Source organism: Ochotona curzoniae, unplaced genomic scaffold (assembly GCF_017591425.1).
Source record: "Ochotona curzoniae isolate NIBS_2020 unplaced genomic scaffold, NIBS_Ocur_1.0 contig_291, whole genome shotgun sequence".
Lineage (NCBI taxonomy): Eukaryota > Metazoa > Chordata > Mammalia > Lagomorpha > Ochotonidae > Ochotona > Ochotona curzoniae.
In genome coordinates this window covers 17828986-17853644 of record NW_024465649.1, presented here as the reverse complement: position 1 = coordinate 17853644, position 24659 = coordinate 17828986, and the positions used below count along the sequence as shown (strand labels likewise).

General features: G+C 53.9%; 1 protein-coding gene across 1 annotated transcript in view; it reads right to left on the bottom strand.

Annotated features, from left to right (window-relative positions):
• Nucleotides 1-21918: 21918 nt before the first annotated feature.
• TRABD2B (TraB domain containing 2B) overlaps nucleotides 21919-24659 on the bottom strand; it is a 185876-nt gene continuing 183135 nt past the window's right edge. Inside the window, exon 7 of the mRNA XM_040978621.1 lies at nucleotides 21919-22138. Coding sequence (XP_040834555.1) covers nucleotides 21919-22138 — 220 coding nt within the window. The remainder of the gene's footprint in view (nucleotides 22139-24659) is intronic.

The following is a 24659-nucleotide window of genomic DNA, read 5'->3' as shown; positions in this document are numbered from 1 at the left end:
CATGTGTGCTCACTGAAGGAGGGAGTCAGGTGTCTGTCTTTGACACTTTGAAGTTTTTATGGAGCAGGGCAATACTGTCTGCTAGATCCTTGAAAATCTTATCAGTTCAGTCTTCCAAAGCACTGTGATACTCACGTCCCTGCTGGCTTTTTTGTGGAGATCTATAGGTAAACTGATACTGCTTTTGTTCATATGGAATCTGAGTCTAGTTGGGAAATAATTGGAGAAATAGGTCATGTGAATGTGCTACACCAAGGGGTAAGATGTGAGAGCAGGGCCCGGCGCGGTGGCGCAAGTGGTTAAAGGTCCTCGCCTTGCACGCCCGGGATCCCATATGGGCGCCGGTTCTAATCCCGGCAGCCCCGCTTCCCTTCCAGCTCCCTGCCTGTGGCCTGGGAAAGCAGTCGAGGACGGCCCAACGCTTTGGGAACCTGCACCCGCGTGGGAGACCCGGAAGAGGCTCCTGGCTTCGGATCGGCATAGTATCGGCCCGTTGCGCTCACTTGGGGAGTGAATCATCGGACGGAAGATCTTCCTCTCTGTCTCTCCTCTCTGTATATCCGCCTTTCCAATGAAAAAATAATAAAAATAAATCTTTAAAAAAAAAAAAAGATGTGAGAGCAGAGATGGTATCCTTGCTCTGGGGCTCTCAGGTTTTTGCTGGAGGTTCTGGCTATGGCCTCCTGCCAGCAAATCCACTGGATACCTGTACTTCCCTCCTGTAATGGTGCTGAGGGGGGCAGCCTCCCTGGGCCGCCCTGCCTTCTACTCCCGATCTGTTCTTCCCCTGCCTGCCGGCCTGGAGCCACCTTCATCCTTTAGTTTTCCTCTTGCATCCTCACCTGCTCCACTGGGTCCTTCACAACAATTTTTTGAAAATATACTCTATTCTCACCGATACTTAAAAATCAATGAACTCACAAACACCAGCTAGAACATGTGTCTTCCTTAAACCCTCTCTCTTGCTCAGAAATGTCTCCCCATGACAAATGGGTTTTCTTCTTTTCAATCCAAAGATCAACAGTGATCTTGGGAGGTCCCTCTTGGCAATGAACTTCTTGACTTCACTGCCTGGTGGCCCCCTGTTGGTGTCTCATGGCCCAGCTTACAGGTCACTCCCTTGGTGAAGCCCTGTTGGAAGCTCCGGACCTGTGAGCCCCTTCTGCTCTGGGTCCCCTCTGGCTATCTGATGTGGGGAATAATGGATCTACTGTGTCTCCCCAGCAGAGAGAAGACCCCCAGGGTCTTCACCTTGATCTCTCCAGCTCCAGACATGAGTCTGACAACTGGGGTGTGATTCTCTGATTCATACCCACACTAGCTCCACACAGCAGGTGTGGTCATTGTCTTCACTGAAGGCTCGGAGTGTCTCTCACCCACAGTCACACAGTGAGTTAGTGTGGGACAGCCTAGTTAAGTCCACCTCAAAGTCATGCCTCATTTATTCTCATCAGCACGTGGTTACTGTCAAGTTAGAGGATGTTGAGCTGGGAGTAGACAGATGAAGTGATGGCTTCCCAGCCATGAGCTTTCTAGAAGTGTGCCCTTGGGCTTCACTGCCTCACGAGTTTCTTCCCTCCTCTGTAAAATGGGCACAGCCATGCCCTCTTTGCACTAGAGTCCCTGAGTATTGTGCAAGCACCTGACATAGAAGGACTGGGATTCAGTCAAGGTGTCACAAGCATCTGCTGTGTGCCTGGTGTTATCCACAGGTCTCTCTGTAGTTACCCAGTCACAACCCATGGTGATCGCTAGAGTGTGTCTCAAAAAGATGGAGAGGATGAAGGAAGGCTGATCACTCCTCCCCGCAGCCCACAGTGCTCTAGGGCAGGCATAGTGGCTGAGATATATTCTCTACCCCAGGAACCCATTAAACTGCTAAGCACCCAGGAGACACTGGCAGAGCCCCCAGCAATGGGCAGACACTTGTGCCTCCCACCCTTCATTCTCAGGGGTTTCCACTGGCCTTGGCACTATCTACGGACAGGAAACATTCAGGGATGTTCTGGGCTGAGCCTCTGATGAAGAGTTTTGTCCAGTGTCCCAAGCACCGTTTTCTCTCGGCTTTATCCTCAAGGTTTCCCAGATTTCTTTCAGAGGATTCTAGAAATGTTCAAGGTTCTTCTCATATTTAAATAGAAATGGAAAACCAACACATTATAATGATTTTTAGAAACTAGAAAAGGGGAAAGCAAATCACTAAGGATAAATTAGAGTATTTGTTCATAATCTTCCCATGTGCATATTTTCTTTTTGCATAGTGGAGACTTGTTACATATATTGTGAAGTGCTTTTCTGCTCTGAATTAGCTACAAGTAAGTCCTCATTTTATGATAAAGGTGTGTATGCATTATGTTTTGCAGTTGCACAGTATTTTACAAATGGATTGATTATCTTTTCCTTAACCAGGCCTTTACCTTTGGACAGAATGTGTCCACATGTTCGCTGTTGCATAGAATGCTGTATTGAGTGTGGTTTTGCATGAATCTGACCAGCAATGGAATGAGGAGGGCAAGTGTTAAGATGCTTAGTCCAAACTTCCAGAACAAAACTGATGACTTCAGAAAAGGAGAAATCATGGTTGACTGTCTTGCTTTTATAAGGCTCTTTCAGCAACTGGAAGTTCCTTTTGACACCTGTTGGGGGCGGGGCAGAGGTGGTGCTTGACTTACATTGTTGCATTTGCTCTGTGCTAACTTCAGTTGAAATCCTTTGCCTTCGCTAAACACAGAACAGCTGGAGACATAGACCAAATCTCAGAAGAAGACAGCATTGAACCTCACCCATGCTTTTCCCTGCTCCACTTCTGCTTCCATCTCCACTAGTGACTGAAGGGACTCTAGAAAGGGTGATGCTTCAAGACCAGGAAAATGAATCATGAAGACCGAGAGATGTGTCCAGAACATAGGGTGGAGTAGGCAGACTCAAACTGGATGGGTCTGGATAGCTGCTGCCTGCTCTAGGGCTGGTCCATCTCACAGACAGGCTCTAGGTGGCACTGTGGCTGCAAAAGTTTTGAGTTGAGGAATTTTGGCAAAGTTGTTAGGAATCCAGCAGGGTGAAAGGAAGGAGAGCAAAGAGGTAGAGTTAAGGAGGAAGTTGAGGGGAGGCAGGGGCAGAGGATGCTTCAGGCTGTGCTTGATCCTGAAGAGATAAAGCAGCTGACAGCTCACTCATTCATTCACCCAACAGACATTACCATCTGCTGGCCTGTGCGTGGTGTAGCAGATGCTGGGTTGGGCAGCCCATCCCTAAGGTTATGTGGCTTATGAAGAGCAAGTATGGTCAATATCAATGAGCTCCTAAGTGAGCAAACAGTGTCATCTACTTGGGATAGGGCTTGAACGCTTATGCTAGAGGAAAGGACCTGGTTTGCCAAGCAGCAGGTACCTTGGGGAGAGAGCTGAAGGTAGCAGGAGTGAACAGAGGAAGAGAGAAGAGCAGGTGCAGAGGCCATGGTGAAAGCAGACAAGTGCATCGAAGAAACTGAAAGACCTCCAGGCCATGCTGGGTGGGGGACAGGGACAGTCCCTGTAGCTCTGGATATCAGCAGAGCCCAGAAGAGCTGGGCAGCATTGTGTCAGCTAGGTGAGGGATACACTCAAGGTAATTTCTGGAGAGGACTGGGCCGAGGGAAGGATGGAGATGACCTGGGGCATGAAAGCCCACAAGTGGCTGCTGAAGCCGGGTCGTCAGCCCAGTGTGGATGGGGCTAGGGACAACACATGTCCCTTGTGCCAAGGCTCCTCCCTAAGTTGGACTCCTAGCACGAGCACCCAGATGGATGTGGGTATTGTCATGGAGGTGGTCTTGGGTAAGGAGGCAGCTCATGGGTTTGATTTTGGACACCTCTGAGGGGACAGCCATTTCCCCCCTATTGCTCCTTGCTTGGCTTACAGAATAAGGAAACGTGTGCCAGAGAGTGGCCTCTTCCCTGATCCATTGGTGACATCACAGTGGACAGATGTGGCCTGGCCCCCTTCTCAGCTGCTGGATGGTCAGGTTCCCCTTGGCTCCTTCCTCCATGTGCAGAGGACATGGGGTCAGGACTCTGCTTTCCTTGTAGAGCTCACACTGAGGTCAAACGTTCTTTGTTCCCATTCTTGTAACCTGCTAGCCCAGTGAGGGAAGCTGCAGCCTTTGCTGTGTTGACCCCACGCTCACCCACAGGCTTACCCTAGGGTCAGTTGTAGGAAGCAGGGTGGTGACCACTGAGCCACACACATACCACTAAGACTCCATGTCCATTTCCTCTTGCACAATTTCTGTCTTCCTCTTTGCTGTCTCAGAATGGAGGTGAGGAGTTGGCTTATTGTCCTAGAGAGAGTTAATGCTGGTGGCAGGTGTGCCTGAAGCCTGGTCAGAGGAGTCACCAGGAAGAACTGGGACTGGGAGAGAGAAGAGGGCCTTCGGCTGAGCCAAGAGGACCTCTAGCGCTTAAAGTCGGATGCAGCAATAGGATCTCACAAGCTAGAAGGATAGATGGGAATTCCCAAAGGTCAGGTTTTGCTGACACCTGCAGAAGAGGGAGTGGTCAGCAGGGGCACATAGATTCAGGGACAGTGGCACGTGGAGAGTGGCAGAGGTGGCTTAGCCAACCTAGCCTGGGGAAAAGGAGTCAGGGGTGGGACCCAATCAGCCAGTGTTTCTGTGGGGTGTGGGGACCTGCCATGCCTGGGGGGTCTTGCTGAGGAGCAGAGCCTGACAACCACTACACACCAAAAAGGGGTCTGATACTTATCTTCTTAGCTAGCCTTGTGCTGGAGCCATGAGCACAGGGCAAGGCCTGTCAGGCAGAAGCCCCACCTCAGGCTTGGGATCAGGAGTGAGAGAGTGTGGAAGAAGGCCTAGAGGAATGCTCTCTGTGGTTACGGTGGCTGTGAGAGGGGCAGCTCCCGGCCAGCAGGGATGCAGAGCTGATGGTGTGCCTGGAGCTTGCAGTGGCCTGGGAGACAGGAGAGTGGCAGTGGTGGTGGATAGGCAGCCTGAGCCACTCTCCTGTGCTTCTGGCAATCCTGTGAACCAAAGTAATCCCACCCACCTGCCAACCAGTACATGCCTTTTGTACCTGCAGATTCTAAAATAGATCTTACTGAGGGTGGTTCAGTGAATTTTGGAAAATGTGACTCCCTCACGATACCACTTGAATCAAGGGACAGAACACACCTGTCACCCCCAGAGGTACCTGTGCCCTTCCCGGGGAGATTCCTCTCCCACCTCTGATTGCACAGCACCCCTTGTCTCTGTGCCCATACATGAGTCTCGCCTATTCCAGAGGGCTTTTGTTTTGGTTTCTTAGTGTTAATTTTATGGTTTTGTTATTCAGAAGAAGAAAGAGAGAGAGGGAAAAAGGGAAAGAGAGAATTCCCATGCATTCATTCACTATTCAGAGCTGCACCAGGAAGAGGCGACGAGGCTGGAACTCAATGAGGGCAGCAGGGACTCAGACACTGGAGCATGACCTGTTCTCTCCCAGGACACGGATTTGTAGGAAACTAGAAATGACAGCAAATCTGGGACTAACTAGGGTCCCAAGTGCCAGGCTCACCGTGGGAGAGAGGAGTGTGATTTACTGTCCTCGAGACATCTATATGTCCAAAGCCTGGATTCTTAGGTAAATCGAATCAGCCTTCATACCTGGCTTCTTTCCTCTGCTCGCTGTTTGCACAGGTGTCAGCTCTCCAGCAGTAGACATGTGTGGGCAGATTTCCTTCTTGCCACTGAGTAGAGCATTGCCCCACTGGACAGACTGCGATGTGCCCAGTCCCACCCCTGTTGGTGGACTCACTCTTGTGAGTGAGGCTGCTGTAGACATTGGCCTGTGATATTTTTGTGGACCTACATCCTTTTTTATTGGGCCCGTTCTTTTTGAAATCAGTCAGGACTGGCTGCCATTTCTCGTAGCTCAGCAACCTGGCTGCCACAGAAAGGTAGAAGGGCGAGTTCCTGCCAGCTTGGAAGAGGGTGACAGGTCAAGGGGAGAGCTGTGTTTGTAGGATGTAGATGATTGAAAGATACCTAGTGACGCTCACAGAGGAAGCTGTGGGGAGAAGTCCGTGGCCTGCCTCTGCAGCAGTGGGTGGGGAGGCAGTCTGGGGCCCAGGTGGGTGTGTGGGGAGGGCAGCAGGAAGTTGAGGGAGCACTGTGGGCTGAATGGAGAGAATCTGGACAGATTGAACTCTGCCCTGGTGGCTCACCGTGTGACGCTGGGCAAGTCAGTGAAGTTGTGGAAAGCATTACTCCCCCACTTTAAAGACATGAAAACTGAGTCTCAGAGACGTGCCACAGGGAGCCTATTGGCTGGGAACAGGGGTTTTACACTCTCCCCTATTTAGTCAGTATTTGTTTGATGCCAGGATGGGTTAGGTGTTGTTCCTAATCCTTCACTCCACTGTGATAGAGTTGCACATCATCTACTCTTTGCCTTGAATTTTCATGGTGAGGGAGGGATAGACATGGATGGGTAGATGGGTGAGTGGGAGGGTAGGTAGGTAGAGAATTCTTCCCAGCAGTGTTGGAGTTGGCCATCGGCTTAGTTTGGCCATGGAAAGTCAGCAGAAGTGACCGAGTGGAGGACTTAGAGGAGCTGTGTGTGGGTGATTGTTTCAAGAAGTTCACGCTGCAGAAAAGCATCACCTGCTTGAGCCTGTTCCCAGGGGAACACGCCTGGACCAGACTTGACCCCATGGCAGCCTGTGGATGTGAAGAGCAGCTCTGCAGTGTAGACACCAGCAGGGGAACAGCCGGGTTGAAGTGGACCTACAGGCGACTCCTGAGCAGCACAGTGCCCGTTGCTGGGCGGTAGGTCACACAGCACGATGGTGGCTGTCACTGACAGGTTGGGAGAGATCCTGTGCTGACTGTAGGCTGGCACTGCAAGGATGCAACAGCCACTGCCACTGTTCTCAGACGTGGAGTTCAGTGCAGGTAGGGATGGCATTACTTAAGATTTGGTTAAATCAATTCCTAACTTCGGAAGCCCATATCCAAATCTAAGCGACAAACGTGAACTTGCTCAATGCTTCTTTTGAAGGGATGAAGCTGACACATGAGAAAAGCCCCTGCTGAGTGCGTGGAGTGAGCTGTTGGTGGAGTCTGATCTGTGGTACCAAGAGGCAGCCTGGCTGGGCAGGGGCCTTTCTGGAATGTGGCCCAAAAACAAACAGCGAGTGACAATGTACTGTGTTCTTTATTCTAGAGTTGGATAAAAACACAGATGTTAATGATTTGATCGTTTTATTATTTTTCTCAACATATAAGGCTGTCTCTGAAAATACCACAGTTTGAAGAGTTTTTGTTAAAGTTAATTAATTATTTTTGAGAGGTTAATGGAGAAAGAAAGTGAGAACAAGAGTGTGAGACAGAGGGACATTGCCTGCTGTACCCTCCCCACAGGCCCCAGCAGCTAGGGGAGAGGGAATGAGATGTGAAAGCTTAACAGGGACAATCAGGGAGTGCTAGGTATAACAGAGGGACTGTGCATGGTGTGAGCACGGACCAGGGCAGGTGGGTGTCAGCAGAGGGACTGTGCACGGTGTGAGCATGGACCAGGGCAGGTGGGTGTCAGCAGAGGGACTGTGCACGGTGTGAGCATGGACCAGGGCAGGTGGGTGTCAGCAGAGGGACTGCGCGTTGTATGAGCATGGACCAGGGCAGGTGGGTGTCAACAGAGGAACTGTGCTCGGTGTGCACATGGACCAGGGCAGGTGGGTGTCAGCAGAGGGACTGTGCACGGTGTGAGCATGGACCAGGGCAGGTGGGTGTCAGCAGAGGGACTGCGCATTGTATGAACATGGACCAGGGCAGGTGGGCGTCAACAGAGGACTGCGCACAGTGTGAGCATGGACCAGGGCAGGTGGGCGTCAACAGAGGACTGCGCACAGTGTGAGCATGGACCAGGGCAGGTGGGCGTCAACAGAGGACTGTGCATGGTGTGAGCACGGACCAGGGCAGGTGGGCGTCAACAGAGGGATGACTGGGACAGAGGTGGATATTGGTAATTTCATTCCAAGTCTAGTGTTCCTGAACAGGAACAGCACTGCCACTAACTTCCATCTTGAAGAACACCTGGCCTTGTGGCGTATAGGCAGGGAAGGCTTGTGACACAGCAATGGGGAGGCTTGTGAGAGAAGATGGCTGGCTCAGGGCGGAAGCTTAGGGATGAGTGGTCCACCTGTGAGGATGCTGTGACTGCAGAATTTGGGATGGATACAGCACAGGGGACGAGTCTTCAAGGCTCAGGCCAGCGGAAGGACCCTGTGTGTGGCAGCCCCTATTGCAGAAGTGCTGCTGGGCGCATGGGGAGAGACACCCCAAGCTGGTTTTTGAATATGCTAAGTTGGAGATATTTTCTGATATCCAAATGCAGGGGTCATGCTGTGGCTGAAAGTCAGGGCAGAGTGGGCTGCAGGGGTTGGCATGGAACTGGTTGAGGTCACTGAAGAAGTCAGTGTGCCTAGGGAAGGGGTCGTGGGCAAAGGCAAACTGAGAGACAGGCCACCAGCAAGGGTCGCTGCCTGCATCAAACAGACATGTGTGCAGAGAACAGGCAGGATGTAAGTGATGGAGTTCTGGTGAGAGACGATTTCTTTGCAGGGTAGAGTCAGGCTGGGTGCTGCACTACCTGCCTGTGAAGTCTGGGGACAACCTCAGGGTCCGTGTCTGTAAAGCAGGGTCAGCAGCCCTGACTGCACAGTGCCACTAGTGGCATGCATGAGAGATGTGATGGGGGTTAGTGTGGTGGTGTTGCAGGCTAATCCTTTGCTTATAGTGCCGGCATCCCATATGGGCGCTGATTTGTGTCCCGGCTGCTCCACTTACAATTCAGCTCCTTGCTGATGGACCTGGGAAGGTAGTGGAGGATGGACAAAGTCTTTGGGCCCCTGCACCCATGTGGGAGGCCCAGAGAAAGCTCCTGGCTCTCAACTTTGAATCAGCTCAGTTCTAATCACTGCAGCCATTTGGGGAGTGAACCAACAGAAGAAGGATCTCTGTCTCTTCTTCTCTCTCTCTCTGTAAAAATCTGCCTTTTAAAAAAAGTTAAAGGAGGCCCGGTGTGGTGGCCTAGCGGCTAAAGTCCTTGCCTTGAACGTGCCGGGATCCCATATGGATGCCAGTTCTAACCCCGGCAGCCCTGCTTCCCCTCCAGCTCCCTGCTTGTGGGCTGGGAAAGCAGCCAAGGATGGCCCAAAGCCTTGGGCACCCATGTGGGAGACCCAGAAAAGCTCCTGGCTTCGGATTGGCTCAGCTCCGGCCATTGTGGTCACTTGGGGAGTGAATCACCAGACAGAAGATCTTCTTCTCTGTCTCTCCTCCTCTCTATGTATACATCTGACTTTCAATAAAAAACTAAATAAATCTTTGAAAAACAAAACTAAATGAATCTTAAAGGAGAGAGAGAACAAGCAAGCAAGTCCAGCACAATGGCCCCGTGGCTAAAGCCTTGCCTTGCATGCACCAGGATTCAATACAGGTGTGTTTATGACCTGGCTGCTCCACTTCCCACAAGCAGGGAGGACTCTTGGACCCTGCAAACATGTGGGAGACCCGGAAGAAGCTCCTGGCTCCTGGCTTCAGATCAACTCAGTTCTGGCTGTTTTGGCCATGTGGGGAGTGAACCAGCGGATGGAAGATCTTTCTCTCTCTATCTCTTTCTCTCTATAAATCTACCTTTCTAACAAAAATAAATTAAAAATATATATATACACAAAAGAAATTAAAAGAGAGAGAGAGAGTTGCCAGAGTTGCCACAGGAGCTCTCAAGGTGGTGGGTGTTTAACAGATGCTTGGAGCTGGCTGCGTGAGATGTGAGTTTGGGCCCTACATTTGTGAATGAAGAGCTGATTTAAGTCAATGAGAAGCTAGGAACTGATAAAACTGATATAAAGGAAACAACTTTGTGTATTTTATACATACAGCGTTAAGACTCCCACACTACCGTGCACTCCCTTCCTTTCTCTCGCCTTTTAATTTTTACAGTGGTGAGGTTTGTGGAGAAGCCATTCTTCAGGTCCCCTACTAAAGGGGGTCGTCCCGTGGGGTGGGGGTGGAGGCCTTCTGGCAGCTCTCAGAGTCTCCTCGGCAGGGCAGGGCCTGAGCTCTTCGTCCGGAGGTGTCTGCTGGCACACTCCTCTGTGCACTGCAGAGGGGCCTCCCTTCCTCCCACCCTGGTTGATCCGGGCACTTGGCCTGCAGGGCTTTCAGACCAGCAGAATGGGAGTTATGCCCTGAGGGACAGCTAGCCCCCTCATGCCCGTTCACCACATGGACTCCAGGAGGTGGAGTCACAGGCCCAAGGTCAGATAGTCCATCAACAGCTGAACTGGGGCTTGATCCTAGGCCTCTCTGATTCCAGTGTTCCACTACTCATCCACCTCTCTCACCAGCTCCCTCTGCCAAGATCAGCTCTTCTGCCTTCTATGTTCATCATAGGGGATCCTGTAAATGAAGTCACTTCCTGCTTGGAGTACACCTGCCTGGGAGAATGATGCTTCCTGTGTCACATTCTAACCAGTCCCCACTGCAGCTTCTTATAGGTGTCATTTACTCCCTCCACTTCCTGTTTACTGCAACTCAAGCCTTATCAAGTTGCATTTTGTAGAGAAAACATCCACTTAGCTTCGTTGATTCAGCATCTATTTCATGCCCAACACTGGACTACTCAAAAAGGGAAAGGTCTTTGCTGACCTTCTGCCTGGAGTGTTCTGGGAAAGATGAGACACGCACAAAGCTGGCCAACAGTTCCAAGATGCATGTGGTCACTACCCATGCTCAAAGTCCAGTGGTTGGGGGGGTAGGAAAAGGCAGACTCCAGAAGGGAAAGTTGCAACATGTTTCCTGGAACATATGGAGTCAGAGCTGAGCCTGGCAGGCCTGCTGGTGCAATGAGGGTGAGAAAGACATGTTCAGTGTGTTTGCCCCAGGAGTGAGCAGGGACCCAGCCAGGTAGGAGCCCAGCATGGGTGCTGGAGTTATCCTTCCAAAGGAGCCTCTCTTTTATCACCTTGAGCTCCCTGCTCAGGAAAGGCGGGGGTGGGAGGGGTGGGGCCTGGGGGGTAGGTTTATGACCCCATCCATCTGTTTGCAGTCAGCCTCCGGTTTGCTTTGAAATTCAAAAGCTGAAAGGGAAGCGGTCTGCGGGAGCCAGCGCAGCAGCAGGCTGGGCGGCTCTGGGAGGTGAGGCACCTTGGCTGCTGGCCTGCGTCCTGGAGGACTGGGCCCCGTGCATGCAGGGCCGCTGGACTGTCAGCCCGGGCACTCCCATTGGGCTCCGTGCCACCAGCAGCAAATCCATTGGGGTGTGTGCGGCCCAGCACCCAGATGTGAGGGTCCTCCAGCGGGGGCTTGGTGCCGGAGCTGGAGCCGGCCAGCCAGCGTTTGTTTCTCTTTCCTGCTCTGGCAGACGGGCCTGGGCCCGCTGGGAGAGTTGGCTCAGCCTCTGTGCCTCCTGATTTCCCTGGCCCAACCACCACCCCCTGCATTCCTTAGGAGCCTCAGGATCCCGGAGAGACAAGATTGTTTTCCATCTTCTCAAATAAAATGGCAGCCATTGATTAAATCCAAAATCCACAGTTGGGCCTGCCAGTCCAGCGGTGATCCATGCTCCCTCGGTGCCACAGGTCCGCAAGGCTCCTTCCCACTTCCTCCTCTAGCGGGGGTTACAGCCATCCCCCTGAGTCCTCTCTCGGAGCCCTCCTGTTCTGTCACTCACAGGGCCAAAACCAGAGGCTTCCCAGCCCCACTCCCCCCTCGCCCCCCGCCCAGCTCCCTCTGCTCCATCTTGTCCACACCACAGACTGCAGGATTACTGTCCCTGCCTCCTGTTGTGAATGACCCTAAGCCTGCTCTGCGGGACACAATTCACCTTGCACCATGGATGTGCCTTCTGGCCCCTGTGCCCATGGGCTTGGCACACGTGCTTCCTACACAGGAGTGCCTCTCCATGTCCTGCGGAGACGTTTGCAACAGTTTACTTTTGTTGTATTAGAATGAGGGGGAGGGAGGGAGGAAAGGAGCAAGGAAGGGAGGAGACAAGGCAGGGGAGAGAGGACAGGAGGGAAGGAGGGAGGAAGGAAGCATATGGAGAGATATCTTTAGCTGCTCGTTCCTTCCCTAAATGCCCACAACAGCTGCAGTAAGACCAGCCATCACCCGCTGTCTTCCATGATAAGCATTAGCAGGAAAACAAAACCAAAAACAGAGGCAAGATTCAAACCCAGGAGTTTTGACATGGGATATCCCAAGCCTGACCATTGTGCCAAGTGCTTGCCCCTCATGGTTCCCTTACAAGACAATCAAGGGATTGGAGTTGAGGTGCAGTGGCTTAAGGTGCAGCTTACAATGCTGGCAGCCTCTGTTAGAGTGCTTGTTGAGTCTTGGCTACTCTGATTCCGACCCAGCTCCTTGCTAATGTTCCCGGGAAAGCAGCAGTTTCAAAGCCCGGGGTCAAACAGAGATCCTGAAATCCCCTCAGACAAAGCTTGAAGGCCCATCAGAGGTCATCTAGTGCAGTTCCTGCACTTGTCACACGGGTACCTGCCTAACGTTGCTCGTGAGGTCGGCAGGTCTAGAATCTGGTGTGGGGCCTGAGTTAGCCACTCCTTTCCACTTCCACCACGTGGGGCCGTTGCGTCGGGGTTAGAGGATTGAACGCTTCAGGGGACGTGCTTCTGCTCTCCTTCAGGGGCTGTGTGAGTAGCTGGAGCAGGTTGGGCCTAGCCTGGGGCCCCCTGCAGTGAACCACACCGCTTCCCCAGCCTGGACAGGGGCTGCTCTCTCTAGGGACACCGTACAGGTTTCAGGGAGCAAACAGGGCAGCTCAGGATGGTCTCTTCTACACAGTAGGAAAAACTGGCAGCTCTCAACCCTGTCCGAGGCAATGCGTCATTGTATCATGAGTGTCATGATGGCTCTCTCCATACCGAGCTGAGATATGTGGACCACATAACACAACTACAATGGGCTTTTTTTTTTAAAGCTAGTGTAAAACCCTGACTACCATAAAGAAGAAATAAAAGGAAAGGTATTTATAACAACACCCTGAGTCATTTGGTAAATCGATGGTAAATGGGCACAAAGCCACTCGCAAACCTCACACCGCAGTCAGGGTTTGTCACACGTGTGGTGGCTGAAGCACACGGTGTTCAGGTGGCAGGCGTTCAGGTGTGTGCTACCCTCCTGGCAGTCAGGTGGCACTCAGAATGGCCAACAGCTCCAGGTCGGCGTGGGGTCAGAGTGAAGCCCATGCATCTCTCAATGTGCGTGTTCTTCTAAGGCTCTGTGCATGTTAAAACTTTGCAAGCCAACACTTTGTGTTGTGTGAAATGGATTTAAATTCCAGGCTCAGATCATCCCAAATGGATTTTTCCTCTACTAATGAATGTTTGGCAAAGCATGGAATAATTGTGCAGGATCGGGGAACAGTTCTTGGGCAGGGCCCAGCATGCACGACCTGTGACCATAATCTCATCCCCAAAACTGTATGAAAGCCCCAGATCCTCCTCGTCTAGTTCCCCATGTCCCTCGCACCCAAGCAGTGACAGCGCTCACACTGCACAATGCAGATTTGGACGTTTTCTCTTGGAATCTAAGGAAAGAAGGAGAGACTCAGCCCTGTGTTGGGCCTAGAAGCAGGCGCTTCTTCCAGTTTTTCTCTTGGCAAACACAATTTGATGCTAGTTTTGGATGGTACTTGGTCTCCAGGCTTAAAATGAAAGAAATCAGTATGAAGCACATGCCCTGTATTTGTAGGACTCTGTTCACTCAGGGTATGCAAGAATGAGCCGGACTTGGCTAGGCACACACAGGCTTGGTTTTAAAAAGATTTTGGAGGGCGTAAGATCTACAAAATCCAGAACTTAAACTTGGATGCATAGAAAGCTGGGGACTTCAGAAGCAGCATGAGGTGTGAGGCTGGAGGAACCAGGACTACCTTCTACAAGGAGGGAGACATTCAGCTCGGCTTTGAAGGAAATTTTCAGAAGACAGACAGGACAAATGACCGTGGAAAGGACCTTGGAAATGAGAAATGGACGGGGGTGACTGGAAGGAAGTCCCAGGAGCTCTGACTGGCTGGGTCCTGGTGTCTAGGGAAGGAGAGGGGACACATGGCTGGGCGGAGGACTCAGGCAGTAGGATTCCTGGGGAAGAAAGGAAGGAAGGAGGGACTGGCAAATGGCCACTCCTATGCTCCTCCCAGCTCTGTGAGGAGGTGGCCTGCCTCGTTGGTGGTGGCCCCTTGTGCTTTATGGTTGCTGCTCAGGGTCAGCTTCTGCTGAGCTCAGGCTAGGGGAGCGCGTGGTGCAGGCTCCTGCTGACTCCTTGCAGGATGCATGCATCTTTAGAACACATCGCCTGCATGAGCTCAGTTCTCAGCACCACTTTGGGGAGCAGCAGGCTTTCAGCACCCTGGTGGACTAGATTTCTGTGACCCAGTGCTCTCAACGTAGGTGGCTACAGCATGCTGGGGCCTGGAGAGGGGGCTCTGCCTCCATCTGACATGGATCCCCTTGTTTGTTCTGGGAGTCCCCAGGTAGAATTCCATCCTGCCCAGTTCCCACATTTTGAGCCTTGCTCCTCCAGGTCACCTGTTGACTGCCCTAGAGCACAGGCCAGCCAGCACTGCCCCCTGGTGGCAAATTCTAGAAGGCAGGTGAATCACTGAAGCAGTGTCTTCAAGTCCAAATTCCTGCAAGCCCGAAGTCTGTACCTTTGAATGTGGCTGAGGTGAGCTGCTCTGGAGTGACCTTGCAAGGACAGCTGAGCAAGGGCTGCGCGACTTCACAGGTTATATACAGGGGCAGGACCTACCTTTCTTCCCCATCATCTTCATCTTCACTATCCCTACCACAAGCAAAGACCTCCAAACAGGCTGGCTCCGCAAAGCACAGGGGCATTCACTTGAGCCTGAGTTCTCACCATAATGCTCAGCCCAAATGTTCACATCCGAAGCTGAAGTTGTAACATGCACACACACACTCTCTCTCTCTCTCTCACTCTCTTGGTGACTGATCAGGGAAGAAGAGATGGAAAAATAAGAAAATAGAAAACACAAGAACTGTTTGGCAAGCCCAGAACTGACCAACATCAAACACGATTTCAGGACTATTTTTTGAAAATAATTTCATTTTACGACACCACAACAGTGGCAGCCCAGCTTGCCTGGCTGGCGGCTGGCGGCTGGGAGCACAGCTGGAGCCCCCCACCCTGTACTCCACCCACGGCCCGGCCCTGCCCCAATTCTCAATTCCAGAATTCCATCCTGCAGGCCAGGCCACCACAGGGCTCCCGCTGCAGAGGCAGGGCCTGGAAGGGAAGGTGGAGGGGAGTGCTTCCTAGCCAGTACAAGCAGCCCTGACACCCCCATTGCCCTCAGCTCCTCTGAGCTTAGGCGAGTAGTCCCAGCTTACTGTTCCTATCTGCCTATAGCCCAGACGTGCTCCAAAGTGCCCGGCCAAGGTCGCCATGGACACCCGGCTCTAGTGTCTGTGACTTCCCTGGGGCTCACCGCCTGTGATCCGGACCCCCAGCTCCTGATGTTGACTCCCTGCTTCTGCGTGCTTCCCTACGCCTGCTTGCATGGGAAGATCAGCCCCTTGCATGGCCTTCGTCCTGACTGCTCACAAGCAATGGACAGTGCGGCAGGGCAGATGATGGGCTGAGGGTCCGCCCTGCACGCGTGAACGTGAGCGCTCCGCAGGTCTCCCCCTGCCAGCAGGACTCATTTTTCCCATGGCTCTCTGTGTGTCCCTGGCACCTTCTCCCCTTTGCGGGCTTCTTGCTGTTACTCCACATTGCAGGAGCCACATGATGAAACATCAGTTCCGGAGCACCAAGAGCATCATCGCCCTGCATCCTGGGACACAGATTCAGGTGTCTCCCTGTCACCTCCAGCCCAGCTGGAGAGGCAGCCTTCCGAGGAAGGATGCCGCTGCTACTCAAAGGAAGCTCCGCAACTACAGTTTGCTTGACTCTGTCTGCGGAGTGAGCTTGGGAGCCCTGGATGGAAGTTGGGAGACCCCAGAGGAGAGAGGAAGATGGAAAGGGCGTGGGGACCCGAGCAGCGAAAGGCTAGCACGTGGAGAGAGAGGCCAGTAGAGCCGGTGAAGACTGACAGTCTGGGGTGGAGATGTTTTCTCCAGGGAGAGTCCCAGTCCTTGTCCATACTGCTGGAACAGGAAGCTCACCACCTCTGTTGGGGGTGAGAGCAGTGTCTGGGTAGCTCTGTCCCTCAGCTGAAGCCCCGCCCTGGGCTCCGGGCCAGAGCAAAGATCCTGGCTCGCTGGCTCTACAGAGGAATCTCCTAACTGACGAAGCGAGGATCCTCTGACTCAGTGGAGGCAACATTTCTTGGGGTCTCCATGCAGGGGCTCCAACCACCAGTGCAGCAGGGACAGGGCTTCCGGTTCAGCAAGTGCCACTGGACCCTCTTTCTGTCCTGCTGCCACAGAGGGCATGGGATCCAGGGAGCCCCTGTCCTACTGTGTTGAGGCCTTGCTCCTGAGCTTCAGCTTCTGCTCCAGAGAGGGCCACAACTGGGCAGTTCCGGGGGGAGCCTGGCCCTCTGGGAAGACTGAGGGGTCAATCACTGATGGAGCTTCAGGGCAGGTGTAAGGAAGGGACTTTTCTCAGGGCAGAACACAGAAGGCATTCCTGGTATGGGAGGGGTGGATGTAGGGCATGGCTTCCTCCTCAGGCTGTCTGGCTCTGGGGTGTGAGAGAGGCTCCCTGCCCTAGGCCCCAGTTGGGTCTGTGAGAAGCAACCACCTTGCTTCCTGCAGCCCACAGCCCGTGGAGGAATGCACAGAGGAGCTGGGCAAAGGGGAAGGGAACAGGCTCAGAGCAAGGCTGCTGGACCTCCAATACTACCTGCAGCCGTGTGTATGCTGTGATCATGGTCAGGGCATATGGGCTGTGTCTCCATGACGGGAGGAAGAAGTGGGCCAAGCAAAGAGTGTGGCATACACCTGCGCCATGTGCCTGGGAGCAGGGATGAGCTTTGGGCACAAGGAGGCTGGCAGTCACACCGGAGATCTTAAGGCTGAATCCTAAGAAGAAACAGCCCCATGTCGCTCTTGTCACTGATGGATTTGCAAAGCTGAAACCTGGTACCCCTGCTTTTGTGGCCTATGGAGCATCCATTGGTGGCAAAGGGGATGGTGGGCTGTAGAGGGCATGGATGGAGATGGCAATGGCTCCCATGACAACCTCGAGGGACCAAGGTGGATGGAGAGAAGTGGGAAGAATTGATGAGGAATGGCCTGTAGGTCTTGGTGAGGGAGGGAGAGCCCAGGGGTGAGGACTAGGCCTGGGTCCTGTTACAGTACCTGGGCAGCTCCCTGCCCCACCTGTGGGGGGATGCTTAGGAGGGGCACCCCCACTTCCCTGGCCATGAGGCCTCCACAGCACTGGGTCACCTCCAAACCACAATGGCAGGTCTGGGCCTCCTGGCTGCGCCCTCCTGCCCCCCAACCTTCAGCACAGACACACACACAGAGATGTACACATGCCTGGCCATGGGATCCATCATGTCTTTTATTAATATATTATGCTACAAAAATATTTTTGGCAAAATAACATTAATAGCATCTTTCTTTGTCTTTTATCATACTCTTAAAGAACTCTTGGTGAGCGTTCACAGAGATGAGAGAACAGCATCGCAAATACTTTCCAGAGTAAGACCTGAAGCTTGGGCAGCACAGTGGGTCAGGGTGGGGACCTGCCACAGTGCCAGCAAGGCTCCGGGAAGGGCCGCTGGCAGCCCCTCCTCCAAGCTGGAGCCTCCTTCGGCCAGGGTCAGTCCTGGCTCCCAGTCCGGCATCATGGACCAGCTGGTTCCTGACTGCTCCCTTGGAACACGTGAGACCTGGCTCCTGCACACAGCACACATTCCCTGTGGCAGGCCAGGGGACAGGACGCTCCTCAGGGCACACTGGTCAGTCACGATGGCAGCCTGGGGGACCCCCAGGTGGAAAGCCTAGGAAGTGAGCCTGGGGAGGGGTCACACCTCACACTCATACAGCCCCAAGCCTGTGCCTGGCACCTGGACAGCTTAGGCAGGAAACATCCTCTCTGATGGTCTGGAGAGGGGCGGGGACTTGTCCAAGGTCACTGAACAACGTGGAGCAGTGTCCAGAAAGGGCGGGGTTAGGGCCAGGTACAGGACCTATCGGTTCTCAGGAACCTTCCTTCTTCTTCATCTGGGGTCTGAGCTGGGCTGGGAGACCTGGCTGCCAGTCCAGCCCTTCTCTCCCCTCCCCTCCCCAAAGCTCCCCCTCTCACGAGGAGCAGGTCAGCCCTGCTGGCTTGTGGGAGAGCAGGAAGCGGGAGGCTGGACTAACTCCTGAGCTGTGCCCGTTTAGACGGCCAGCCAGGGTGATGGTTTTGGCTGCTGAGACACATTTTTGGAAAAACAACAATGTTCACAGAATCTGAATGGTACAGAGCCAACAGGGCCCCACCAGGTCCCCACCGAGACGTCAGCTCTCCTCCCATGTCTGCGGCCTGGGCCTGGGGGCCCTGCTTGCAGCCCCCTACCGACAGGCACCTCACCACCCACCTCCCGCAGCTTTAGCTATGTGGAAATCACACCTCTGGCAAAACTGCTTGCTTCTTTCCTTTTCTTCCTTTAGGCTCTTTCTTCCCCCTCTGCTTCCTTCCCTCCCTCATGCCTCTCTACGTCGCTGCTGAGGACAGCTGTGCCAGGCATGTCCACAGAGGTGATTTCACATGACTCTTGCCATTGAGTTGCTCACAGTCCTAGGAGGAGCAGGTACACAACCTGACAGTCCTTGCTCTGGGGAGTGGGTATTGTAATAAGTGCTGAGAAAACACAAAGAAATCAGAGGGGCTTCCTGGAGGAGGTGCTACTGCAATTGATCCTCAAAGGATGAGCAGTTAGAGGAATGAGATAGGAGTTTGCAGGAGTAGGGGGCAGCAACATCCTGTCTGTTCTTTAATTGTGATACTCCTTCTGGCCAGACACAAGGTGGGAGAGAGGAGAGGCATGGCCAGGGAGATCAGCTGGGATGGACCAGGCAGTGTCTACATCTGGGAATCTGGGAGGCTTGACCAAGGAATTCAGTTCTCATCTCATAGTTACCAAAAAACCAGAGCAGCCCCGGTTCTGTAGTGGGTCAGCACGAGGTCCCAAGCATCTCAGACTCTCATCTTGGACCCAGCGCTGGAGCGAGGCTTAGCTGTTCTTGAGGCTCCCTGGCAGCCTGGCCCTGCCACCTCTGCAGCGAGCGATGGAAACCGACCACTTCTACCTGCTGCGCAGAGGTCAGACCGGCCACAGGAGGAGGATCACCTCCTGGCCACATAGTCAAGTCTCTCAGGACAGGGAGCTGGGGCCATAGCTGACATGCCAGGCCTTCTGTTGCTCAGCCCCAGGCCTCGTGTCTTTCCTGTCATCCTTGAGGCCAGACGGGAGTGACCTACGGAAGGTGCACATTGCTCTCCTAGGAGCAGGGGAAGAGTGCGAGGCCAAGTACACAGAACATTCTGGAGGCCATGTCAGCAGTGGTGTGGGAGGGAGTGGCTGCTGCAGCAGCCTGAAATGTGCAGGGCACTTCCAGCCCCGATTGGCTGCTGGTCCCTGAGTGGCAGCCTCACTGGGCTCCAGGTGCCCAACCTTCCCCAGCTCTGCCTCCTCTGCTTTCCTAATCAGCTGGCCTTCTCTCATCCTCTCAACTCCCAGGTGCCTGGTTGAGGGAGACGCTGGAGTCCCCAGGTCATCCTAGCACTGGGCTGCTTGTCCCATCTTGACAATGAGCCTCTGCAGGCCAAGAAAAGGACCTCAACTCTGCCCCAAGACGGGGCCTGGCATGGCTGTGTGCCATGATTACCTTCTCTGCTCACTGGTGTTTTTGGCCCCAGGCCTGGCACACAGCTCTGGGCACACAGTCAGGTGCCTGGACTGTTTACCCAAGTGCTTCACTTTAATTAACCTCAAGCTCCACCACATACATCTCACGCCATCCCCTGGCCCGGGCAGAGGGGCCCTGGACCGTGTGCCTCTAATTCCTTCACACTTAGCTCATCCTCCTCAGCCCTCGGCAGCACCCGTTTGATGTGCAATTCCTGGGTCTGCTTTCTAAGTCAGCTAAGCTCCTTCCCGCTCGAAAATAGGAAGTCACATTTTTGCCAAGGAGAAAAATGTCCCAGCTCTGGGTGAGGTCAAGTTCAGTTTATAGTGTGATGCCCACGGGGCTGGCTGGCTGGCTTGTTTAAAGCATAGCTTCCAGCTTCTATCAGGTCTCAGGCCCAAACATGTCCATCTGCCTGAGCCAAGAAAGAATTCAGTTGATGGCCAAATGCCCCGGGGGCCTCTGGCCAGCTAATGACTTCTACCACCTGCGAAGGGAGACAGCTACCAAGCTGGGCACAATGGCAGTGTGGCTCATCTGCTGCCACCAAACCTTGCAGGGAGCCCTGCTGTCATGAGACAGAGAGCACTGCCCAGCTGTGCTGCCTTGGAGACACAGCTTGCCTCCCCGGGCCTTACACCTGTTCTGTTATTCTGACCTGTCCAGGAACCTGTGTACATTCCAGTTCCGGGGAGCCATCAGCCCAGCTGCCACTTTGGGGACACAGGGCTGGGTGAATCTCTTTGAACATCTGTTGCCTGTCTGCCCTCACCTGAACACACCGTCTCTTTAGGCACACAGAGCTGTGCCCTACCTTGGCCTGATCTGTAAGTGCACCTCTCAGGGGCTCCCAGATCAGAGGAGTCGGGCACAGCACACGTGGTTGCAGAGTCTTCTCTGGTTAGACTGAGAAGCCTGTGCCAGCCCTCGTTTGGGCAAGCTCTGTCTCCCCTGCAGCTGCTTGGGCATAGAATATGGCAGAAAAGTACCCAAAGGGGCAAGGCTGACTGCACTGCTCTGGGGCTGGGTGGCCTTGAGCAAGTCCCTGCCCATAGATGGGGGACTCAGTTTCCTTCTCTGTGCAATGGAGATGATCATAGCTCATGGATCTGGAGTGAGGATGAGTGACGATGTGAGTATGTAGAGTGCCTGCCTTGCCATGGGCTTGGCACAGTGACTGTCATCACCATTATGACCATGGGACTCCTAGAGCTCCACACCCTATGGCTGCCCTTTGTGCCCACCACCCGCATTGTGGCCGAGCCCGCTCTACCTAGCTGTGACTTAGGAACACCTATGCCCTTGCTCTCCGCTGGCTGCGGGCTCTGGGGGGCAGCCCCTAAGTGGGCAGTGTCTTTGGTCTCAGCTGACTGATCTGTCCCTGACTGGGACTAGCTTTCTTAGTGCCAGCATCCAGCTGTCCCTCATCCCAGGGTGTAGGTGGCAACGCCTGCTGAGAGTGCTGGAGGGCCAGTTCACAGACACTTAGGGTTCCCTAAATAGCAGCATACTCCTCCCTAAAGTCCCTCCCCAGGCCCAGGGCCATGTCCAGAGCAGGGGAGCAGGTGGCCATTTGCACCTGACCTCTGGTTCTTAAATCCAGCTTCACAAAAACAAAGCTTGTCTGCCCACCTCTCCCTGGGAGGACCCCATGGCAGGAGACAGAAGCCAAACTGGATCCAGGGGCCTCTGGTGATCTGGGAGCAAGCCAAGTTCAAAGCCACAGTCAGCATGGGGCCCCAGATATCCCATGCTGATGCTGGACTGACTCAGGGGTTACAACATAGGCCATGTAGGAATAGTTTTATCGGTAGAATAAATACATTTTTCTCTTTTAATATGGACACATATTTTACATGAGAGCCCCATAGCACTATGGGAAATTAAGATCCTTCTACAAAAAAGAAGACATAATTCGGGTATCATAAAGCTGTAGTGTCCTAGCCGATCCTGTCAGCCACCTGCACTTGCAGGGCCTGGCACCCAGGAGGTGGGGGTGGCCGCAAAGCCACCAATGACTTCTCTGGCTTCTCTGTAGGGGTGGCTGAGGTCAGCAGGGCCCATGGCCATGCAGCAGGAAGGGAACTGCCATGGCTACCGCAACACTGGGGAGGAGGTCCAGGGTGGGCTGAGGGCAGCTGGACGTTGAGCTGCTGGCAGGCCGTGGTGGGTCGTGTTGGTGGAGCTGTTCAGATAGCTGGCAGGGTGATTTTGCAGTCCCGGAGCCATGGGTGGGCTGGAGGGGCAGCGGGGGTGGCGAGGCAGTGGTGCTGGGAGAGAAGAGACATAGGGTAGAGTGACCGTCAATGGCAGCAGCTACAACCTGGCACGGTCCTGGGGGAATCACATCTGGCTCTATGGCTGTTTATTTTCTCATAGAACTGGGGAGGGACCAAGTGCTGGGGCAGTGAAGGTGAGCAGCCCACGGCCATCAAGGCTGGCGGCTGAGCTCTGGATGTGCACCTGCCCTCGTGGGTCAGGCTGAGGGCCAGCTCAGGCCATCTCAGGTTTCCAGTGTGGTCCCCCCAGGAATGGGGTCTCAGGAATAAGGGATGCAGTGTTTGGGAGGAGGTCACTCAGTGACCATGTTCTCAGCCTAAATACCTTCATCCAGGGAGCCCCTACTTGGCCACTCTCCCCTCTGTGGCTGCTGAGATGTATGTAACAAAAATTAAAAATTTTCACGTGATGCCATCCATCCTCTTGGGAACCATTGTGTCTTGAGAGTGCATAGCCAGCACAGGACTCCCTGAATGGCATTTCTGAACTCCTCGCTCCTTCTCAACAGATGAGCTTAAACGGGTTCAGAGAGGTGGCCTGGTGGCTGGGATGCAGAGGACAGCAGGGCAGGAATGTCCACCAGGATCCTGGGGGCTCAACCCGAGAGGCTCCACCTCAGGGAATGTTAATTGCAGGTGCAGTTCTCCTGGAAGTGACAAAAGCAGAACCCAAGGGCCAGCATTGTGGTACGGCCAGTGAGGCTGCCACCTGTGCCTCTGGTGTCCCATATCAGAGCACCAGGTTGAGACCCAGCTGCTTTCCCTTCCACTCAGCTCCCTGCTAATGCACCAGGAAAAGCAGCTGAAGATAGCCAAGTGCTTGGGCCGCTGCCACCTGTGCGGGAGACCTGGATGGAGCTCCTGGCTCTTGACTCCGTCCTGGCCAACCCCTGGTTACTGTGGCCATCTGGGAAGTAAACTGTGTGTTTGAAAAAAATAAATACATATTTTTTAATGTATTGGGTGGGAAAGTTTATGTGAGAGATGCCTGATGCAGGAGCTCAGCTCCTGGGGCCTCAGGAGGGGCAGACTGGAAAGGGATGATCAGAGAGACACAGGACAAGGCAGAGGCTAAAGAGGAGAGAAGGTGACAGAGGTGTGGCAGAGAGAGGCCCCTATCGGGAGAAGACTGACACCTGGACACTTGGGGGCAAGATGCATGGCTCTAGGATGAAGGAGCCTGGGGCTCCAGGAGCCAATGCCTGCAGGGAGCCCTGGGCAAGCGGGTGGCAGTGGTATCCTGACAGAGGAGTCCACACGTCCATCACAAGCAGGAGGGAAGTGCAGGGGGCAGCAGGCACTCAGAGAAGCCTTCCATCCAGTGTGGGGCCAGGGATGGCTCTGGGAGGGGTCGCTGCAGCCACGGGAAGGCCCAGGGGAGGAGTCTGCACCTGGGGTAATAGAAGTACCTGGAGTCTTCTCCTCTGAGCCTGTGCCTTCCATCCTAGGACATTGTCAGTAGGCAGAGGTGACTGTTCTTGTGCTGCTCAAAACGCAGAGGCACAGAGGATAAGTGACTTGCTCCAGGACACATAGTAGGGCCAGGCTCTGATCTGGGCACACAGTAGAGGGTACTCCTGGCAGATGGGTGGGCATGAGGCAGCTGAACAGACAGGCTGCAGTGTGGCTGGCCTCCTCTGGGTGGCACACTGCCCTGCTCACCGCTGGTCATCTGGGAGCACCCTGGCTTGCATTTCTCTGAGTCATCAGCCATGGCATCCTAACAGCTGGCTGTAGTCATCCTGGTGAGCTCCTTGTAACCAGATCACCCGAGTCTAGTCCATAGTGCCATCCTGGCCAGGCGCCTCTCATGTGAGTCTGGCTCAGGCTCCGCCTTAGTAGGTAGGCAGGGGCACCCAAGAGTCACCAAGCACCTGCTGCCTCCAATTGGCCTGAGCTGGGCCCCCGTCCTGGTCTGATGGGACATAGCATAGGACGAATGTTCACTTGCCGTGCCCTTTCTCTACAGGGTGCTGTGGTGATGCCCGAGCACAAGGCCCCACCGTGCCCTGCACAAAGTTATTTCCTACCAGGAGTCTACAGGTGGGCTGTGTCAGTATCTTGTTTTTAAACAGTTCCAGAGGAGCTATCAAGGGAGGAGGGACAACCACGTCCCACAATGAGGCCTTAGGAATAGAGCTTCTAAACAGAAGCGGTGTGTGGCTTCCAAGGTCCCCTCACACCTCCCATCCATGCCACCCTCAAACCACACAGGCCCCGTTGGGATCCACCCCACGGGTCCGACTCTATTCCACCGTCTTGGCTGCCATTGTCCTGCTCAGCCATGAGGACTGAGAACTCCCTGCCATGGAGGCCTCTGATCAGCCCTGAAACCCTCAGTGCCCTCCTGGATATTTCTGACTCCCACAGAACCCTGGGTCTTACTCAGGGCCCCCACTGTGCCAGTGGTGTCCATGCCTAGGGGTTTCTCCATGCAGTACCATAGTGCTAGGCACCCAGGAAGTGCTAGGAGGCGTTGGCTCCTTTTAGCCTTGTGGCTCAGGATTTTTTG